The sequence below is a fragment of the Oncorhynchus clarkii genome, chromosome 1 (assembly GCF_045791955.1).
Source record: "Oncorhynchus clarkii lewisi isolate Uvic-CL-2024 chromosome 1, UVic_Ocla_1.0, whole genome shotgun sequence".
NCBI classification, from domain to species: domain Eukaryota; kingdom Metazoa; phylum Chordata; class Actinopteri; order Salmoniformes; family Salmonidae; genus Oncorhynchus; species Oncorhynchus clarkii.
Genome location: NC_092147.1, coordinates 12,508,772 through 12,526,364, shown reverse-complemented (window position 1 = coordinate 12,526,364; position 17,593 = coordinate 12,508,772). Strand labels below are relative to the sequence as shown.

Here is a 17,593-nt window from a genome sequence, read left to right as displayed (position 1 = left end):
GGACCTGATCCTACTCTGATAAGCATTAAAAGGGGTCTGGTTATGTAAACCTTTCCTCTTTTTTTCTCTCTTTCCCCAGCAGAGGGCAGTGGAACCCTAGTTGAAGTTTCTTAAAATTATATATTTTTAAAGCATCACACAGTCCAAAAATGTGGACAGAGAATTCTTTGGAGGAACAGCAGGCGGACAGAGCTTGTCAAACTACAGGAGTGTGTGAAGCTGTCTCCAGAACTCACGGTCATCCTTGACTTCTATCCTTGCTTTTAACAGGGATGGTCAGGGATGAGCACACTGACATCACCCGGTTCTAACCTATACCCTTAAACCCCTTGGTCTATATCCCGATATTTAAATCTCTCATTAGTGATTTTCAAAATGTCTGTCCTCTTCTGTATCTGTCCTAGAATCCATTGCATTGTAGTAGCCTTTGTACAGTAATTATTTCAGATCTGTTTACATACCAATACTAACTTTATTTGAAATGTGATTTTTATACATTGCAGTTGTTATTAAAATACAACCGATTGAAAAGAACAAGATACAATTAAAGAACACTATTTACAATAATAAAAAGTGGATGCTACCATGGTTACGGATAATCCTGAATGAATCGTGAATAATGATGAGTGAGAAAGTTACAGACACACAGATATCATACCCCCAAGACATGCTAACTTCTCACCATTACAATTAGAGGGGAGGTAAAAAAAAAAATTGGGGGGGGGGTATGATATTTGTGCGTCTATAACTTTCTCACTCATCATTATTCACAATTCATTCAGGATTATCCATAATCATGGTAGCATCCAAATTCATGTAAAAGTGTTAAAAATTCCGGGCCTAAAATGAGCTTTTTGTTCCACAAGCCACTGTGGCAGGTAGATTATAATATTTATCAGTCACTCAGATTTTTTACCAGCCAAAACTATTTTTCCCAGCTAAAATTACACCAACAAAACACAAAAAAAAATATGATCATGATTTGTAATCTTTCTAAAACAATAAATGTATTACTAGTAAGAAGTAATGTGGTATATTGTTTAATTTCATATTTGTGACCTGAGTTTTTTAACCAGAATATCACGGATGAGACAAACATTTTCACCTGCCCCTTTAAGGGCAGGAGGTTACCGTGGTTACGCAACTCCAGTCATGTTTGTGCTGGGGTCGAGTGTGGGAAAATACGGCATTTTTTACAATGTATCGAAATAATGTATTGTAATAGCATTGTGCAGTTTCCCGCAAGACATAGTTTCACACACTACAAAGGGTAAAGAGTGCGAGAAAAGCGGGAGACAGGCAGGGAGACAGGCAGGGAGACAGACAGGTTCTTGGTGCTGTGTAGAAACAGCAGGCCCAGGGAGGAGGAAGACAGACAGGCAGGGAGACAGACAGGTTCTTGGTGCTGTGTAGAAACAGCAGGCCGAGGGAGGAGGAAGACAGACAGGCAGGGAGACAGACAGGTTCTTGGTGCTGTGTAGAAACAGCAGGCCCAGGGAGGAGGAACACAAGAATGAAGACAGGAGTGAAGGCACACAGCAAACCTTTTTGTTTCATTTTTACTTGTTTTCACCTACACACACACTTTTCCACAGTGGACCCGAACACCACACATGTAACATGTGTACAGTGTGTACTCAATGAAAATGTGTTCTTTTACATGTTCTTCACAGAAAATGAGCCAATACCAATGAGTCTCAGCTTGGAAAAATGATTCATTGTATAATTCTTATTTGAATAAACATTGAAAATGGGTCCCACAGACCTGAACACCACACAAGGGTTAAAGTAAATTAGACCAACTTTTATGCCTGTGCGCAGCGTTTCTAAAAATGAATCTTTCACTCAGATCTTCATATGCCCACAGCCCCCAGCCAAGCAGTGTTGCAGCGCGAGGTGGCATAGGCTATATTGGATAGGTAGTTCTTTGACTTTGTGCGATTTAATTTACCAGGTATGAAACAAACCGGCAGAACTACTTTGAAACAGCTACTGCTGTTTTTGTTATCATACTTGACTATTTCTATTCACAAATGCGAGTGAAATGGTCACACTGTGGAGCCCTGCCCACCCGCCAATGGCTAGTGAAATAGACATCTTATCCGCCAATGCCAGAAATCTACCTGCATTTGGCAGGTATTTATTTTAGGCCCTGAACATATTCTATTCTTATTTACAATAAAAGTGACCTCAAAATGACCCCAAAAGGGTCATATTAGATTGTGTAAAACAGTGGAAGCTCCTCAGTGGAGGAAGGGGAGGACCATCCTTCTCAGTGAATTTCATAAAAATAAAAATGTTAAGACATTGAAAAAGTGATCCTTTTTAGATAAAACTATACTAAATATATTCACGTCACCAAATAATTGATTAAAACACACTGTTTTGCAATGAAGGTCTATAGTAGCCTCAACAGCACTCTGTAAGGTAGCAACATGGTGTAGCCGGAGGACAGCTAGCTTCCGTCCTCCTCTTGGTATATTGACTTCTGTTGAGGCTGCTGTAGACCTTCATTGCAAAACAGTGTACTTTAATCAATTATTTGATGAAATGTGAATATTTATGTAGTATAGTTTTATCTAAAAAGGATAACTTTTTCAATGCTTTACCATTTTTAGTTTTATGAAATTCACTAAGAGGATGGTCCTCCCCTTCCTCCTCTGAGGAGCCTCCACTGGTCCCCCCCATTTCTAAACCCAAAGCTGCGCCCTTACAAAACCTGATGATATGAGTGGGCAGCCACCCACACAGAGAGTGTGGTGAAGAAGGCACAACAGCATCTCTTCAACCTCAGGAGGATAAATAAATTTGACATAACACTTTTACATTAACATTTTACAGATGCACAATTGAGAGCATCCTGTCGGGCTGTATCACTGCCTGGTACGGCAACTGCACCGCCCACAACCGCAAAGCTCTCCAGAGGGTGGTGCGGTCTGCCCAACGCATTACCGGGGGCAAACTTCCCGCCCTCCTAGACAGCTAAAGCACATGATGCCCTAACAATGCCAAAAAGATCATCAAGGACATCAACAACCCGAGCCACTGCCTGTTATTCCCTCAATCATCCAGAAGGCGAGGTCAGTATAGGTGCATCAAAGCTGCGACCGAGAGACTGAAAAACAGCTTCTATCTCAAGGCCATCAGACTGTTAAACAGCCATCACAAGCACATCAGAGGCGGCTACCTATAGACATAGATTAGGAATCACTGGCCACTTTTAGAAATGGATCACTAGCCACTTGAATAATGTTTCCGTATCTAGCATTACTCATCTCATATGCATAAACTGCACTCCACACTATTCTACGGTATCTTAGTCAGTTTTAAATTGGATTTACATATTGCGTCACACATTTCATATGTACAGTGCCTTGCGAAAGTATTCGCCCCCCTTGAACTTTGCAACCTTTTGCCACATTTCAGGCTTCAAACATAAAGATATAAAACTGTATTTTTTTGTGAAGAATCAACAACAAGTGGGACACAATCATGAAGTGGAACGACATTTATTGGATATTTCAAACTTTTTTAACAAATCAAAAACTGAAAAATTGGGCGTGCAAAATTATTCAGCCCCTTTACTTTCAGTGCAGCAAACTCTCTCCAGAAGTTCAGTGAGGATCTCTGAATGATCCAATGTTGACCTAAATGACTAATGATGATAAATACAATCCACCTGTCTGTAATCAAGTCTCCGTATAAATGCACCTGCACTGTGATAGTCTCAGAGGTCCGTTAAAAGCGCAGAGAGCATCATGAAGAACAAGGAACACACCAGGCAGATCCGAGATACTGTTGTGAAGAAGTTTAAAGCCGGATTTGGATACAAAAAGATTTCCCAAGCTTTAAACATCCCAAGGAGCACTGTGCAAGCGATAATATTGAAATGGAAGGAGTATCAGACCACTGCAAATCTACCAAGACCTGGCCGTCCCTCTAAACTTTCAGCTCATACAAGGAGAAAACTGATCAGAGATGCAGCCAAGAGGCCCATGATCACTCTGGATGAACTGCAGAGATCTACAGCTGAGGTGGGAGACTCTGTCCATAGGACAACAATCAGTCGTATATTGCACAAATCTGGCCTTTATGGAAGAGTGGCAAGAAGAAAGCCATTTCTTAAAGATATCCATAAAAAGTGTCGTTTAAAGTTTGCCACAAGCCACCTGGGGGAGACACCAAACGTGGAAGAAGGTGCTCTTGTCAGATGAAACCAAAATTGAACTTTTTGGCAACAATGCAAAACGTTATGTTTGGCGTAAAAGCAACACACCATCCCCACTGTCAAACATGGTGGTGGCAGCATCATGGTTTGGGCCTGCTTTTCTTCAGCAGGGACAGGGAAGATGGTTAAAATTAATGGGAAGATGGATGGAGCCAAATACAGGACCATTCTGGAAGAAAACCTGATGGAGTCTGCAAAAGACCTGAGACTGGGACGGAGATTTGTCTTCCAACAAGACAATGATCCAAAACATAAAGCAAAATCTACAATGGAATGGTTCAAAAATAAACATATCCAGGTGTTAGAATGGCCAAGTCAAAGTCCAGACCTGAATCCAATCGAGAATCTGTGGAAAGAACTGAAAACTGCTGTTCACAAATGCTCTCCATCCAACCTCACTGAGCTCGAGCTGTTTTGCAAGGAGGAATGGGAAAAATGTTCAGTCTCTCGATGTGCAAAACTGATAGAGACATACCCCAAGCGACTTACAGCTGTAATCGCAGCAAAAGGTGGCGCTACAAAGTATTAACTTAAGGGGGCTGAATAATTTTGCACGCCCAATTTTTCAGTTTTTGTTTTGTTAACAAAGTTTGAAATATCCAATAAATGTCGTTCCACTTCCTGATTGTGTCCCACTTGTTGTTGATTCTTCACAAAAAAATACAGTTTTATATCTTTATGTTTGAAGCCTGAAATGTGGCAAAAGGTCGCAAAGTTCAAGGGGGCCGATTACTTTCGCAAAGCACTGTATATACTGTATATATACTACACCACTGACTGTTAAACAGCCATGTCCAGCACATCAGAGGCTGCTGTCTATAGACATAGATTAAGAATCGCTGGCCACTTTAAGGAAATGAAACACTATGCACTTTAATAATATCTCTGTATCTTACATTACTCATATGTATAAGTCCCTTAGTCACTTTAGTTGTGTGTAAGTATTGCATTACCCATCTCATATGTATATACTGTACTCTATACTATTCTACGATATCTTAGTCCAATGCCACTCTGGCATATATATATATTCTTAATCCATTCCTTACTTAGATTTACGTGTATTTTGGGTAGTTGTTGTGAAACTGTTAGATATTACTTGTTAAATATTACTGCACTGTCAGAGCTAGAAGCACAAGCATTTCACTACACCCGCAATAATATCTTCTAAACACGTGTATGTGACCAATAAATTAGATTTTGATTTGACAAGATGTGACTTATTTTGGGTCGCCGGTTTGCCTGGCGTGGGTCCCTGGGCAAGAAAAGATTGAAGACCCCTGTGCTAGTACATTGATCCCATCGAGTAAATGTTAGGCAATCTAATCTGTTGTGTATCCATGGTGCTTTGGCGATGGCAAAGCTTCAGCAAGATCACCTTCAAGTGATTTCTGAACTTAATCCCAACAAATGCGTAGAAGACAGGGTTGAGACAGCAGTGGGAGAAAGCAATCAGTCGACACACATAGAACCCATAGTCAAGCCATGTGCTGACTTCACAAGTATTGAAAGGTGCTACGGAATAGTCAGTCAACAACCTCAGAAATATCACCACGTTGTAAGGCGCCCAGCCAATGAAAAATACTGCCACGATACTGAAGATCAGCTTCACGGTTCGATTCCTCATGTGTGACCTTGACTTGAAGATTGTCCTCAATATCCTCACGTAGCAGAACCCGATCACTGCAAAAGCAGCCAAGAAGAAGATGTTCTGTTGGTAGCTGCCCACTCTCTTCCACAGCGGATCCCAGTATTCACAGTAAAAATGGTTGTCTTCTTCATGGGGGTTCTTTTGGACAGAGCTGAAAATCAAAGCAGGGACGGCCGCCACAAAACTAACAACCCAGATGACGAGAGAGACTGTGACCCCGTAGCAGCCCCTTTGGGAACCATGGTCGGACAGAGGATGCACCACGGCCAGGTAGCGGTGGATAGTCATGATGGTCAGGAACAAAACGCTGCTGTAGAAGCCAGCGTAGAAGACAAAGGTCACGGTCTTGCAGAGGATCAGGCTAAAGGTCCAGCCCCAGATGTGGTAGGCTGCCCAGAAGGGCAGACCAAAGGTGAAAACCAGGTCAGATAGGGCCAAGTTGAGGATGAAGATGTTGGTGAGAGACTTGAGGTTCTCGTACTTGGCCAGGATGGCCAGGACCAGGATGTTGCCCGCTAGACTCAGGATAGTCACCACAGAGAAGAAGGCAGGGGTGGCGATGGAGCCAAACTTGACAACGCCGCTCTTGTTACAGACCTCGTCTGTATAACCCTCATCATATTCGTAACCGGCGCCGTTGGTTTCAATATCGCCCATGGCATGGCTGAAATCTTGAAAAGTGAAGAGTGCAGATTAAATCAATTACATCACATCTTCATTCACAATACACTGTTTTTAAAGCAGCAATTCAAATAATTCAGATGATTTAGAAACACACCTACGACTACAATTACAGAAATATAAAAAGGCATAAAAAAGAGAACACCTGAAACTGCAACAATTAAAATGTAAAAAATGTCTATTGTTTTTGCTCTATAGTTTTGTTTGGGTTTAACTCTAGAATGAAGTTTGAAAAATGTGGCATACTATATCATTAACCAAATCAAACGTACCTGTCGTACCCGTCATAATGGTTTAGCGTGATGGCCTCACTGTCCCTGCTAGGCTACACAATGAAATGAGGACAGGGGAGTTGTGATGAAGGTAAGGTACTGCATCTCTGTTATAAACACCCCCCATAACGTATCTCTTCCTCTACAGCTCCAGCGTAAGACCGGACAAAGGCCGGACAAAAAAAAAAATATATATTTGTTATTTTTGGGCCAATATATGCGGCGCTTTGGTTGTAATGAACTGTCGGCTTTCTCAAGTTGATGCGCAAGGGACCAAACCACCACAGATCAAGCGCTCAGATCATGTTCGAGTCTTGGATTGGACAGTGAAACGCACACCCTCGCACCATCAGCCGACGTGCAGATGTTTCATTTCTCCTTCATGCAGTCATCGCTGAAACCAGCGCAAATTCCTACTGTTGTTGTGTCCAGATTAAACGTGGGACGTCCCTCATTATAAACAAACAGTCGGTTAAATTAACGGTTATTGGTTAATGCATATTTTTTATTTTATTAGAATCGATTATTGGATGAAACAACAATGTAATTGAACCAATGAACTGGCTAGAGATCAGGGCATTATTCAGCAAAGACGCAGAGCAAGCTGATTAGTATTTTGGACAACAAAATTGAAGTCAATATGATTGATGAAATCTAAGTGTGTCAGCTGCAGTGGCGATTTTAGCCTGTAAATCTTGGCGGGGCAAAAAAAAATGGTGGGATGCATGCCAGCAAAGCCACTACACAACACTAAACAATACATTAATTGCGCTATAACGGTGACAAAAGCTTTCCCAACAGCAGAGTCCCAACAGCAGACCCAACACCTTACCACTGCTACACCTGGCTATCAGCAGAGCCTTGTCTTGCAGCAAAACAGGTCATTCAGCCTCATTTACTGCCATTAAAAAACATAGTTGATATGGGTGACTTGCTTAAGCAAATGTGGTTTCTACTGACAATTGATATGTACAAACTATGGCATAATGGGATGACAAGAGGATAAGAGGCAATCCGTAATTTCGATTAAGACATTCAGGAGCGAGCTAGGACGGACGTAGTCAATAACTATTTGTTCAGCACTTTTGAAATGTACAGAGACAGAATTCAGAACATGGGCCATTCTTACAGTGTTCTCCCTGTACACCAAGTCAGAACCGTAGGATAAATAAAGGGTGCATGCATATAAGCAGTCAATGAAAGCTCTTACAATATTTGATGATTACATTTCTCAAAAACAGATAATAGGCTACATGTGCACACCAAGTCAGAAGAGTAGGCAAAATTAAGAGGTGAATATAGATCAAATGATTAGGGTGAGGCACATGGCTACTAACAGCTTACTACACAACATACACTTAGTATTATTTTATTAGCTATAGCATGCATATCTCCCTGGCATATTACATAATTTATGCAGTAGCATACAAGACAGTTTTGGACACCTTGTTGTGCTGTGTTTACTTGGACAGGAAGGTGACGTAGCGGTCCTTCGTGGGCAAATTTTCTAATCAAACTTTGTCATCAAAGTCCGACATTCTCTGGATTTATGGGGCTTTCAAGACAACTGGAAACTCGAGAAAAAAAAGGTTAAATCATGATGACGTCAGTGATCTTCAGGTCGTAGCTCTAGAAAGAGGCCCCAGTTCCGAATTTACAATTTTAAGTTGGATGAAAGTTCAAAACGTATTTTCCCAGTCGTAGCTAATTTTCCCCGAGTTCCCTGTTGTCTTGAACTCACTTAAGTCAGATTTTACAGTTCCAAATTAACAGTTGTTTTGAGCGCACCACAAATCATGCTTCATTGATAGCATGGTGTCACACCCTGGCCATAGAGAGGGTTTTATTCTCTATTTTGGTTAGGCCAGGGTGTGACTAGGGTGGGCATTCTGGTTTCTTTATTTCTATGTTTTTCTGTTTCTATGTTTTGGCCGGGTATGGTTCTCAATCAGGGACAGCTGTCTAACGTTGTATCTGATTGGGAATCATACTTAGGCAGCCTTTTTCCCTTTTGTTATTGTGGGAAGTTATCTTTGTTAGTGGCATTATATCCCTTGTAAGCTTCATGGTCGTTTCTTTGTTTCTTGTTTTGTTGGCGACATTTATGATAATAAACAAAAATGTACGCTTACCACGCTGCGCTTTGGTCAACTTCTTCAGACGATCGTGACACATGGCCAATGTTGAATTATAATTCTAAACTATCAAAATAGACCCTTAATCTTAGACTTGGTACCACACAGCCACTCCACTGAAAAGCAGACTAATGATTGCTTTGCAATGCTTGCAGTTAGCCACTGATTCATTCCAAACCATTCATTGTTGAATTTGCGATTTCCAACTTGTTGTGTAATGTTTATGTCCAATGGCCGTTGAGCATCGATACGTTTTATCTATCATTTCTCTTCATTATTTCTCTTCACATAACAAGGATTTAAAAGGATTTGCCAGTAGATTGTCAACTTGATTCATGATGATGACTGCTAGCTAAAATTTTGAAAGTATGATATTGACAGTCCAATCAAAGATACTGTAGATATAGCGTGATTTGACTTAATATTATCTGTGGCCAATGACCTTGAGCCTTCTTGGTTGGGAACTTCTAATGTAACTCTATGACAGCACCCAAGGGGCTAGACTTTTCGAGGCGGTGCTTAGGCGACCCTTAGGCATTGGCGTAGTGTCTCCATGAGTGTCTCCATGAGTGACAGAACACTGAGCAAATCACAGCGCAACGCTGCTGGCTTGCCCCACCACAAAAAGCACTGAGATATCTTTTATTTAACTAGGCACGTCAGTTAAGAACAAATTCTTATTTTCAATGATGGCCTAGGAACAGTGGGTTAACTGCCTGTTCAGGGGCAGAATGACAGATTTGTACCTTGTCAGCTCGGGGATTTGAACTTGCAACCTTTTGGTTACTAGTCCAACACTCTAACCACTAGGCTACCCTGCCACCCCAATGCTGAAACACCTGCATTTTGGAGCTGCCTTACTCAAGTAAACAGAAATATGCACATGCTGCCAAAGTGAACAGCTACTTCCTGAGAGAAATGTATCAGTTTCTAACTGATGACAAAGAGGTCAGCAAACAATGATGAACAGGGCCTACTTGATGAGAGAGTATCCTTATTCCTCCTTGATGGTGATGACCCAGACCTGATCATGGATTTAAGGAAGCTGAATGGCAAACCACAATCCTCATTCCAGCCCTTTTGGGATGAAGTACAGAAGTATTTTAACGAATACACAGTTTAGGTCAAAGATCAGACATGGGGAGTACTTGTACTTACCTCTTGCTATATCAGTTGAGGACTTGCGTGACACAGTGGAAAAGCGGCTTCCACCAGAAACTAAAATCCCATCTATACAGTGGCTAAGGAATCACTGGCCACTTTAAGGAAATGAAACACGAGCCACTTTAATAATGTCTCTGTATCTTGTATTACCCATCTCATATGTATAAACTGTCCTCTATACTATTCTACGATATCTTAGTCACTTTAATTGTGTGTAAATATTGTATTACCCATCTCATATGTATAAACTGTCCTCTATACTATTCTACGATATCTTAGTCACTTTAATTGTGTGTAAATATTGTATTACTCATCTCATATGTATAAACTGTCCTCTATACTATTCTACGATATCTTAGTCGCTTTAATTGTGTGTAAATATTGTATTACCCATCTCATATGTATAAACTGTCCTCTATACTATTCTACGATATCTTAGTCACTTTAATTGTGTGTAAATATTGTATTACCCATCTCATATGTATAAACTGTCCTCTATACTATTCTACGATATCTTAGTCACTTTAATTGTGTGTAAATATTGTATTACTCATCTCATATGTATAAACTGTCCTCTATACTATTCTACGATATCTTAGTCGCTTTAATTGTGTGTAAATATTGTATTACCCATCTCATATGTATAAACTGTCCTCTATACTATTCTACGATATCTTAGTCACTTTAGTTGTGTGTAAATATTGCATTACTCATCTCATATGTATGAACTGTCCTCTATACTATTCTACGATATCTTAGTCGCTTTAATTGTGTGTAAATATTGTATTACCCATCTCATATGTATAAACTGTCCTCTATACTATTCTATGATATCTTAGTCACTTTAATTGTGTGTAAATATTGTATTACTCATCTCATATGTATAAACTGTCCTCTATACTATTCTACGATATCTTAGTCACTTTAATTGTGTGTAAATATTGTATATACTGTATTCTCTACTATGCCACTGTATCTTAGTCCAATGCCACTCTGACATATGTATATATATTCTTAATCCATTCCTTACATAGATTTACGTGTATTTTGGGTATATGTTGTGAAACTGTTAGATATTACTTGTTAGATATTAGTGCAGTGTCGGAGCTAGAAGCACAAGCATTTCGCTATACCCGCAATAACATCTGTTAAATACGTGGGGCAAAAAAGTATTTAGTCAGCCACCAATTGTGCAAGTTCTCCCACTTAAAAAGATGAGAGAGGCCTTTAATTTTCATCATAGGTACACTTCAACTATGACAGACAAAATGAGAAAAAGAAAATCACATTGTAGGATTTTTAATTTATTTATTTGCAAAATATGGTTGAAAATAAGTATTTGGTCACCTACAAACAAGCAAGATTTATGGCTCTCACAGACCTGTAACTTCTTCTTTAAGAGGCTCCTCTGTCCTCCACTTGTTACCTGTGTTAATGGCACCTGTTTGAACTTGTTATCAGTATAAAAGACACCTATCCACAACCTCAAACAGTCACACTCCAAACTCCACTATGGCCAAGACCAAAGAGCTGTCAAAGGACACCAGAAACAAAATTGTAGACCTGCACCAGGCTGGGAAGACTGAATCTGCAATTTGTAAGCAGCTTGGTTTGAAGAAATCAACTGTGGGAGCAATTATTAGGAAATGGAAGACATACAAGACCACTGATAATCTCCCTCGATCTGGGGCTCCACGCAAGATCTCAGCCCGTGGGGTCAAAATGATCACAAGAACGGTGAGTAAAAATCCCAGAACCACACGGGGGGACCTAGTGAATGACCTGCAGAGAGCTGGGACCTAAGTAACAAAGCCTACCATCAGTAACACACTACGCCGCCAGGGACTCAAATCCTGCCGTGCCAGACGTGTCCCCCTGCTTAAGCCAGTACATGTCCAGGCCCGTCTGAAGTTTGCTAGAGAGCATTTGGATGATCCAGAAGAAGATTGGGAGGTCATATGGTCAGATGAAACCAAAATATAACTTTTTGGTAAAAACTCAAATCGTTGTGTTTGGAGGACAAAGAATGCGGAGTTGCATCCAAAGAACACCATACCTAATGTGAAGCATGGGGGTGGAAACATCATGCTTTGGGGCTGTTTTTCTGCAAAGGGACCAGGACGACTGATCCGTGTAAAGGAAAGAATGAATGGGGCCATGTATCGTGAGATTTTGAGTGAAACCTCCTTCCATCAGCAAGGGCATTGACGATGAAAAGTGGCTGGGTCTTTCAGCATGACAAATGATCCCAAACCGCCCGGGCAACGAAGGAGTAGCCAGTCTCCAGATCTCAACCCCATAGAAAATCTTTGGAGGGAGTTGAAAGTCCGTGTTGCCCAGCAACAGCCCCAAAACATCACTGCTCTAGAGGAGATCTGCATGGAGGAATGGGCCAAAATACCAGCAACAGTGTGTGAAAACCTTGTGAAGACTTACAGAAAACGTTTGACCTCTGTCATTGCCAACAAAGGGTATATAACAAAGTATTGAGATAAACTTTTGTTATTGACCAAATACTTATTTTCCACCATCATTTGCAAATAAATTCATTAAAAATCCAAAAATGTGATTTTCTGGATTTTTTTTTCTAATTTTGTCTGTCATAGTTGAAGTGTACCTAGGATAAAAAAATTACAGGCCTCTCTCATCTTTTTAAGTGGGAGAACTTGCACAATTGCTGGCTGACTAAATACTTTTTTGCCCCACTGTATGTGACCAATAAAATTTGATTTGATTTGATTTTAAGATGGCAGTTTACACCCAACAGTCATGGTCCATGTCTGCTCTCTAGTACACAGGAAGGTTTGACCTCAAGGTCATGGTCCAGTCTCGGGTGATAAAAAAGTGACAACAATACTCATAGTTTGTTGCAGTACAGTGGAACTACATTAAACAGTTTTCCTGCATGTGGCAGAAGGACTGTGAAATGTTATGTGTGGATGATAAGGCAATCATCCCTGTTGGAGAACCTGGCCAGCCTATAGGAGGGACTTGTAACAGAGGCAGACATCCAAGCATTGCTCCTGTGAGTGGGCCAGTTCTAGCAGCTGCCGACCATGATTCAAATCAAATCAAAGTTTATTTGTCACGTGCGCCGAATACAACAGGTGTAGTAGACCTTACAGTGAAATGCTTACTTACAGGCTTTAACCAATAGTGAAACAAATGTATTAGGTGAACAATAGGTAGGTAAAGAAATAAAACAACAGTAAAAAGACAGGCTATATTCAGTAGCGAGGCTATAAAAGTAATGAGGCTACATACAGACACCGGTTAGTCAGGCTGATTGAGGTAGTATGTACATGTAGATATGGTTAAAGTGACTATGCATATATGATAAACAGAGTAGCAGTAGCGTAAAGAGGGGTTGGCGGGTGGTGGGTGGGACACAATGCAGATAGCCCGGATAGCCACTGTGCGGGAGCACTGGTTGCTCGGCCCAATTGAGGTAGTATGCACATGAATGTATAGTTAAAGTGACTGTGCATATATGATAAACAGAGAGTAGCAGCAGCGTAAAAGAGGGGTTGGGAACACAATGCAAATAGTCTGGGTAGCCATTTGATTACCTGTTCAGGAGTCTTATGGCTTGGGGGTAAAAACTGTTGAGAAGCCTTTTTGTCCTAGACTTGACACTCCGGTACCGCTTGCCATGCGGTAGTAGAGAGAACAGTCTATGACTGGGGTGGCTGGGGACTCTGGCAATTTTTAGGGCCTTCCTCTGACACCGCCTGGTGTAGAGGTCCTGGATGATTACAACAACAGTGGACTTGTACCGTTTGTCATGTTGATCCCAGACATCCCAGCATCTCCATCTAGTTCATTATATGATGGGAAAGTTCATGTCACTGTGAAGGACAAGGTTTTCCAGCCATCCAGCTCCCTTCGACACACAGTTGAAAATCTCAGCATCGTCAGAGGAGAGAACTACATTGAAGATGATGTCTCTCTCAGCAAGTCAATCTTGATCAATCAATCTGGGCCAGACCACAGAACCATGTATGCCTCTGTTTAAGCATGCCACACACTCCTGTTTGTTCAACTGGATCTTGACATGCTTATCGCCTGTAGAACAGCACCAGCTGACAGTTGGGCCAACCCTGCCGAGAGAGTTAATTCCCTTCTAAACTTGGGGCTTCAGGGAACAGCCCTGGCTACCCTGACCCTAGGGAGAAGATGGAAGAATCAAATGAGAAGCGTGTGAAGAAGTGAGGCACAATGACACGCCCACGTGAAACAGCCACCAAACAACCAGAGGTTTTTGAAAATGATGTGCATCCTGTTGCAGCTCTTGTGATTGGCCGGTTTGAGCGCCTGGCAAGGAACACACGTAGGAGTACATCAGCCCGAAACACAGGAAGAAATTGCCAATATTCCATAACAATTAAACATCATTGATACAGAAGTTGACATGATACATGACCTCAGCGTAAAAGTCCTTAACAAGGAAAGTACAAGCAATTCCAGGTCACACATTTCAAGATGTCACAATACATGGTACAGATCAAGAAATGTGAGGGAGAAAATCCATGCTGGTACTTCTTGCCAGAAGAACAATTTAAGAAATGAAGCTTTGTGCCTGATCCAATATTGACAGCAGACAGATGTGAGCATCAGACATTTGATGACCTGTACAGCCTGGACAACCCCTGACAAGGATAGTCCTTCTCTGACACCAAATATAGAACGTGTAAAGAGGTGTGCTGCCATGGTCAGTGGAAAGGGGAGAGCGACCATCAACTATGTTGAATGTGAGAAATCAAGGTGCTTGTATGCCAAAAGCTGCCTAAAGAAGAACAGAAGATAGTCCAACGCATTCGGGATGAGAACAATTTTAACATGTGGTTCAGACCTTTTCCAAGAAGACAATCCATATCACGAGCAGATAGATGGTTTCAAGGGGCTAACCTGTGGAATGCAAATGGTGACGCAGTATTACTCAGCAATCACAGTGTCATTCCCAGATGTGTGTGTCCATTGCGGATGTCCAGATGTTCTTGAGGGGGAAGAGGTAGTGAGGCTCAAACAGCAATATTAACATGTCCGGCCAATGTGCCCAGTGTGTAAGCAAGAAGGAAAGCAGTTCATTACGAGAACTCCAAGAAATCTTAAAAAGAAATGGAACACCCTATAGAGATGAAACACCTTATAGAGATGGAACACCCTATAGAGATGGATGGAACACCCTATAGAGATGGAACACCCTATAGAGATGGAACACCCTATAGAGATGGAACACCCTATAGAGATGGAACAACCTATAGAGATGGAACACCCTATAGAGATGAAACACCTTATAGAGATGGAACACCCTATAGAGATGAAACACCTTATAGAGATGGAACACCCTATAGAGATGGAACACCCTATAGAGATGGAACACCCTATAGAGATGAAACACCTTATAGAGATGGAACACCCTATAGAGATGGAACACCCTATAGAGATGGAACACCCTATAGAGATGGAACACCCTATAGAGATGGAACACCCTATAGAGATGGAACACCCTATAGAGACCAGAATAATCAACAAATAAAGGACAAAACAGAACGTGCTGTTGAACAGTAAAAAGCAGCAGGTGATTGTGCTATTGCCTCTGACCACAGAACATTGGCCGTCATTTTCATTTCCAGATGATTCTACGAGTTGAATCGCCATTGTTTGTATTGTATTGTTTGTTTTCACCCTGTAGGCGATCTACTGCATCCGGCCAACCTTTGTTATGTTATGGTGTCTTGTGAAGCTGTTCTTGATTTTTTTTTCTGTTTTTTTTTCTGTGTTTAATTTCTCATGGTTATAACGACATTGAAACATCTGCATTCTTTTCAAGAAGAATGTTGTAGGTTTTCACATGGAATGTGAATTAGGCCTAGAGCCTGCGGAAAAAATAGTGACATAAATGAACCAGAACCACACAAACCATATGTACAGCCATATATAATATATATAAGAATTCATGAATCAGTAATTATATGCAGAGCCACTACGCCATGGTAGGCTACCGTGGTAAATCCCCCCCCTCCATGGTAGGCTACCGTGGTAACCCCCCCTCCCCCATTCACTGACCTTCATGTCTTAAAGTAATGATGGACTGTCGTTTCTCTTTGCTTATTTGAACTGTTCTTGTTTTGAGCACGCTCCCTCCAAACTTGAGACATCTGTTGCATTGTGTTGTGTGACAAAACGACTCATTTTAGAATTCATTTTTTTTTTTTTTAATTTTTACTTTTGGATATAAATAAGAGCAATGTCAACTCCCCAACATTACGACCAGGAATACGACTTTCCCGAAGCGGATCCTCTGTTTGGTCCACCACCCAGGACAATGGATCGGATCCCAGCCGGCGACCCAAAACAACGGCGCTGCAGAAGGGGCAGACGGATTTGTCTTCTGGTCAGGCTCTGTAGAAGGGCACATCGCCCACCGCTCCCGAGTATAATACTAGCCAATGTCCAGTCTCTTGACAACAAGGTAGACGAAATCCGAGTAAGGGTTGCCTTCCAGAGAGACATCAGAGATTGTAACGTTCTTTGTTTCACGGAAACATGGCTCACTCGGGATACGTCATCAGAGTCGGTACAGCCACCCGGCTTCTTCACGCATCGCGCCGACAGAAACAAAGATCTCTCTGGTAAGAAGAAGGGCGGGGGTGTATGCCTTATGATTAACGAGACGTGGTGTGATCATACAGGAACTCAAGTCCCTTTGTTCACCTGATCTAGAATTCCTTACAATCAAATGCCGACCGCATTATCTACCAAGAAAATTCTCTTCGATCATAATCACAGTCGTGTATATTCCGTCCCAATCAGACACATCAACGGCCCTGAAAGAACTTCATTTGACTATATGTAAACTGGAAACCACATATCCTGAGGCTGCATTTATTGTAGCTGGGGATTTTAACAAGGCCAATCTGAAAACAAGGCTCCCTACATTTTATCAGCATATCGAATGCGCAACCCGGGCTGGCAAAACCCTGGATCATTGTTATTTTAACTTCCGCGATGCATATAAAGCCTTCCCCCACCCACCTTTCGGAAAATCTGACCATGACTCCAGTTTGTTGCTCCCAGCCTATAGAAAGAAACTAAAACAGGTAGCACCCTTGCTTAGGTCTGTTCAACGCTGGTCCGAACAATCGGATTCCACGCTTCTAGATTGCTTTGATCACGTGGACTGGGATATGTTCCGCATAGCGTCGGACAATAACATGAATGAATATGCTGATTCGGGGAGCGAGTTTATTAGCAAGTGCATCGGTGATGTTGTACCCACAGCGTCTATCAAAACATTTCCCAACCAGAAACTATGAATTGATGGCAGCATTTGTGCAAAACTGAACACGCGAACCACTGCTTTTAATCTGGGCAAGGTGACCGGAAACAAGACCGAATACAAACAGTGTAGCTATTCCCTTTGCAAGGAAATCAAACAAGCTAAGCGTCAGTATAGAGA

The 17,593-nt window shown here is 41.5% G+C and overlaps 1 protein-coding gene across 1 annotated transcript; it reads right to left on the bottom strand.

Annotated features, from left to right (window-relative positions):
• Positions 1-4,980: 4,980 nt before the first annotated feature.
• On the bottom strand, positions 4,981-6,625 carry LOC139415156 (chemokine (C motif) receptor 1a, duplicate 1). Its single transcript, XM_071163029.1, has one exon. The coding sequence runs from the start codon at positions 6,534-6,536 to the stop codon at positions 5,514-5,516; it is 1,023 nt and encodes a 340-aa protein (XP_071019130.1). The 5' UTR covers positions 6,537-6,625; the 3' UTR covers positions 4,981-5,513.
• Between the last annotated feature and the right edge of the window lie 10,968 nt (positions 6,626-17,593).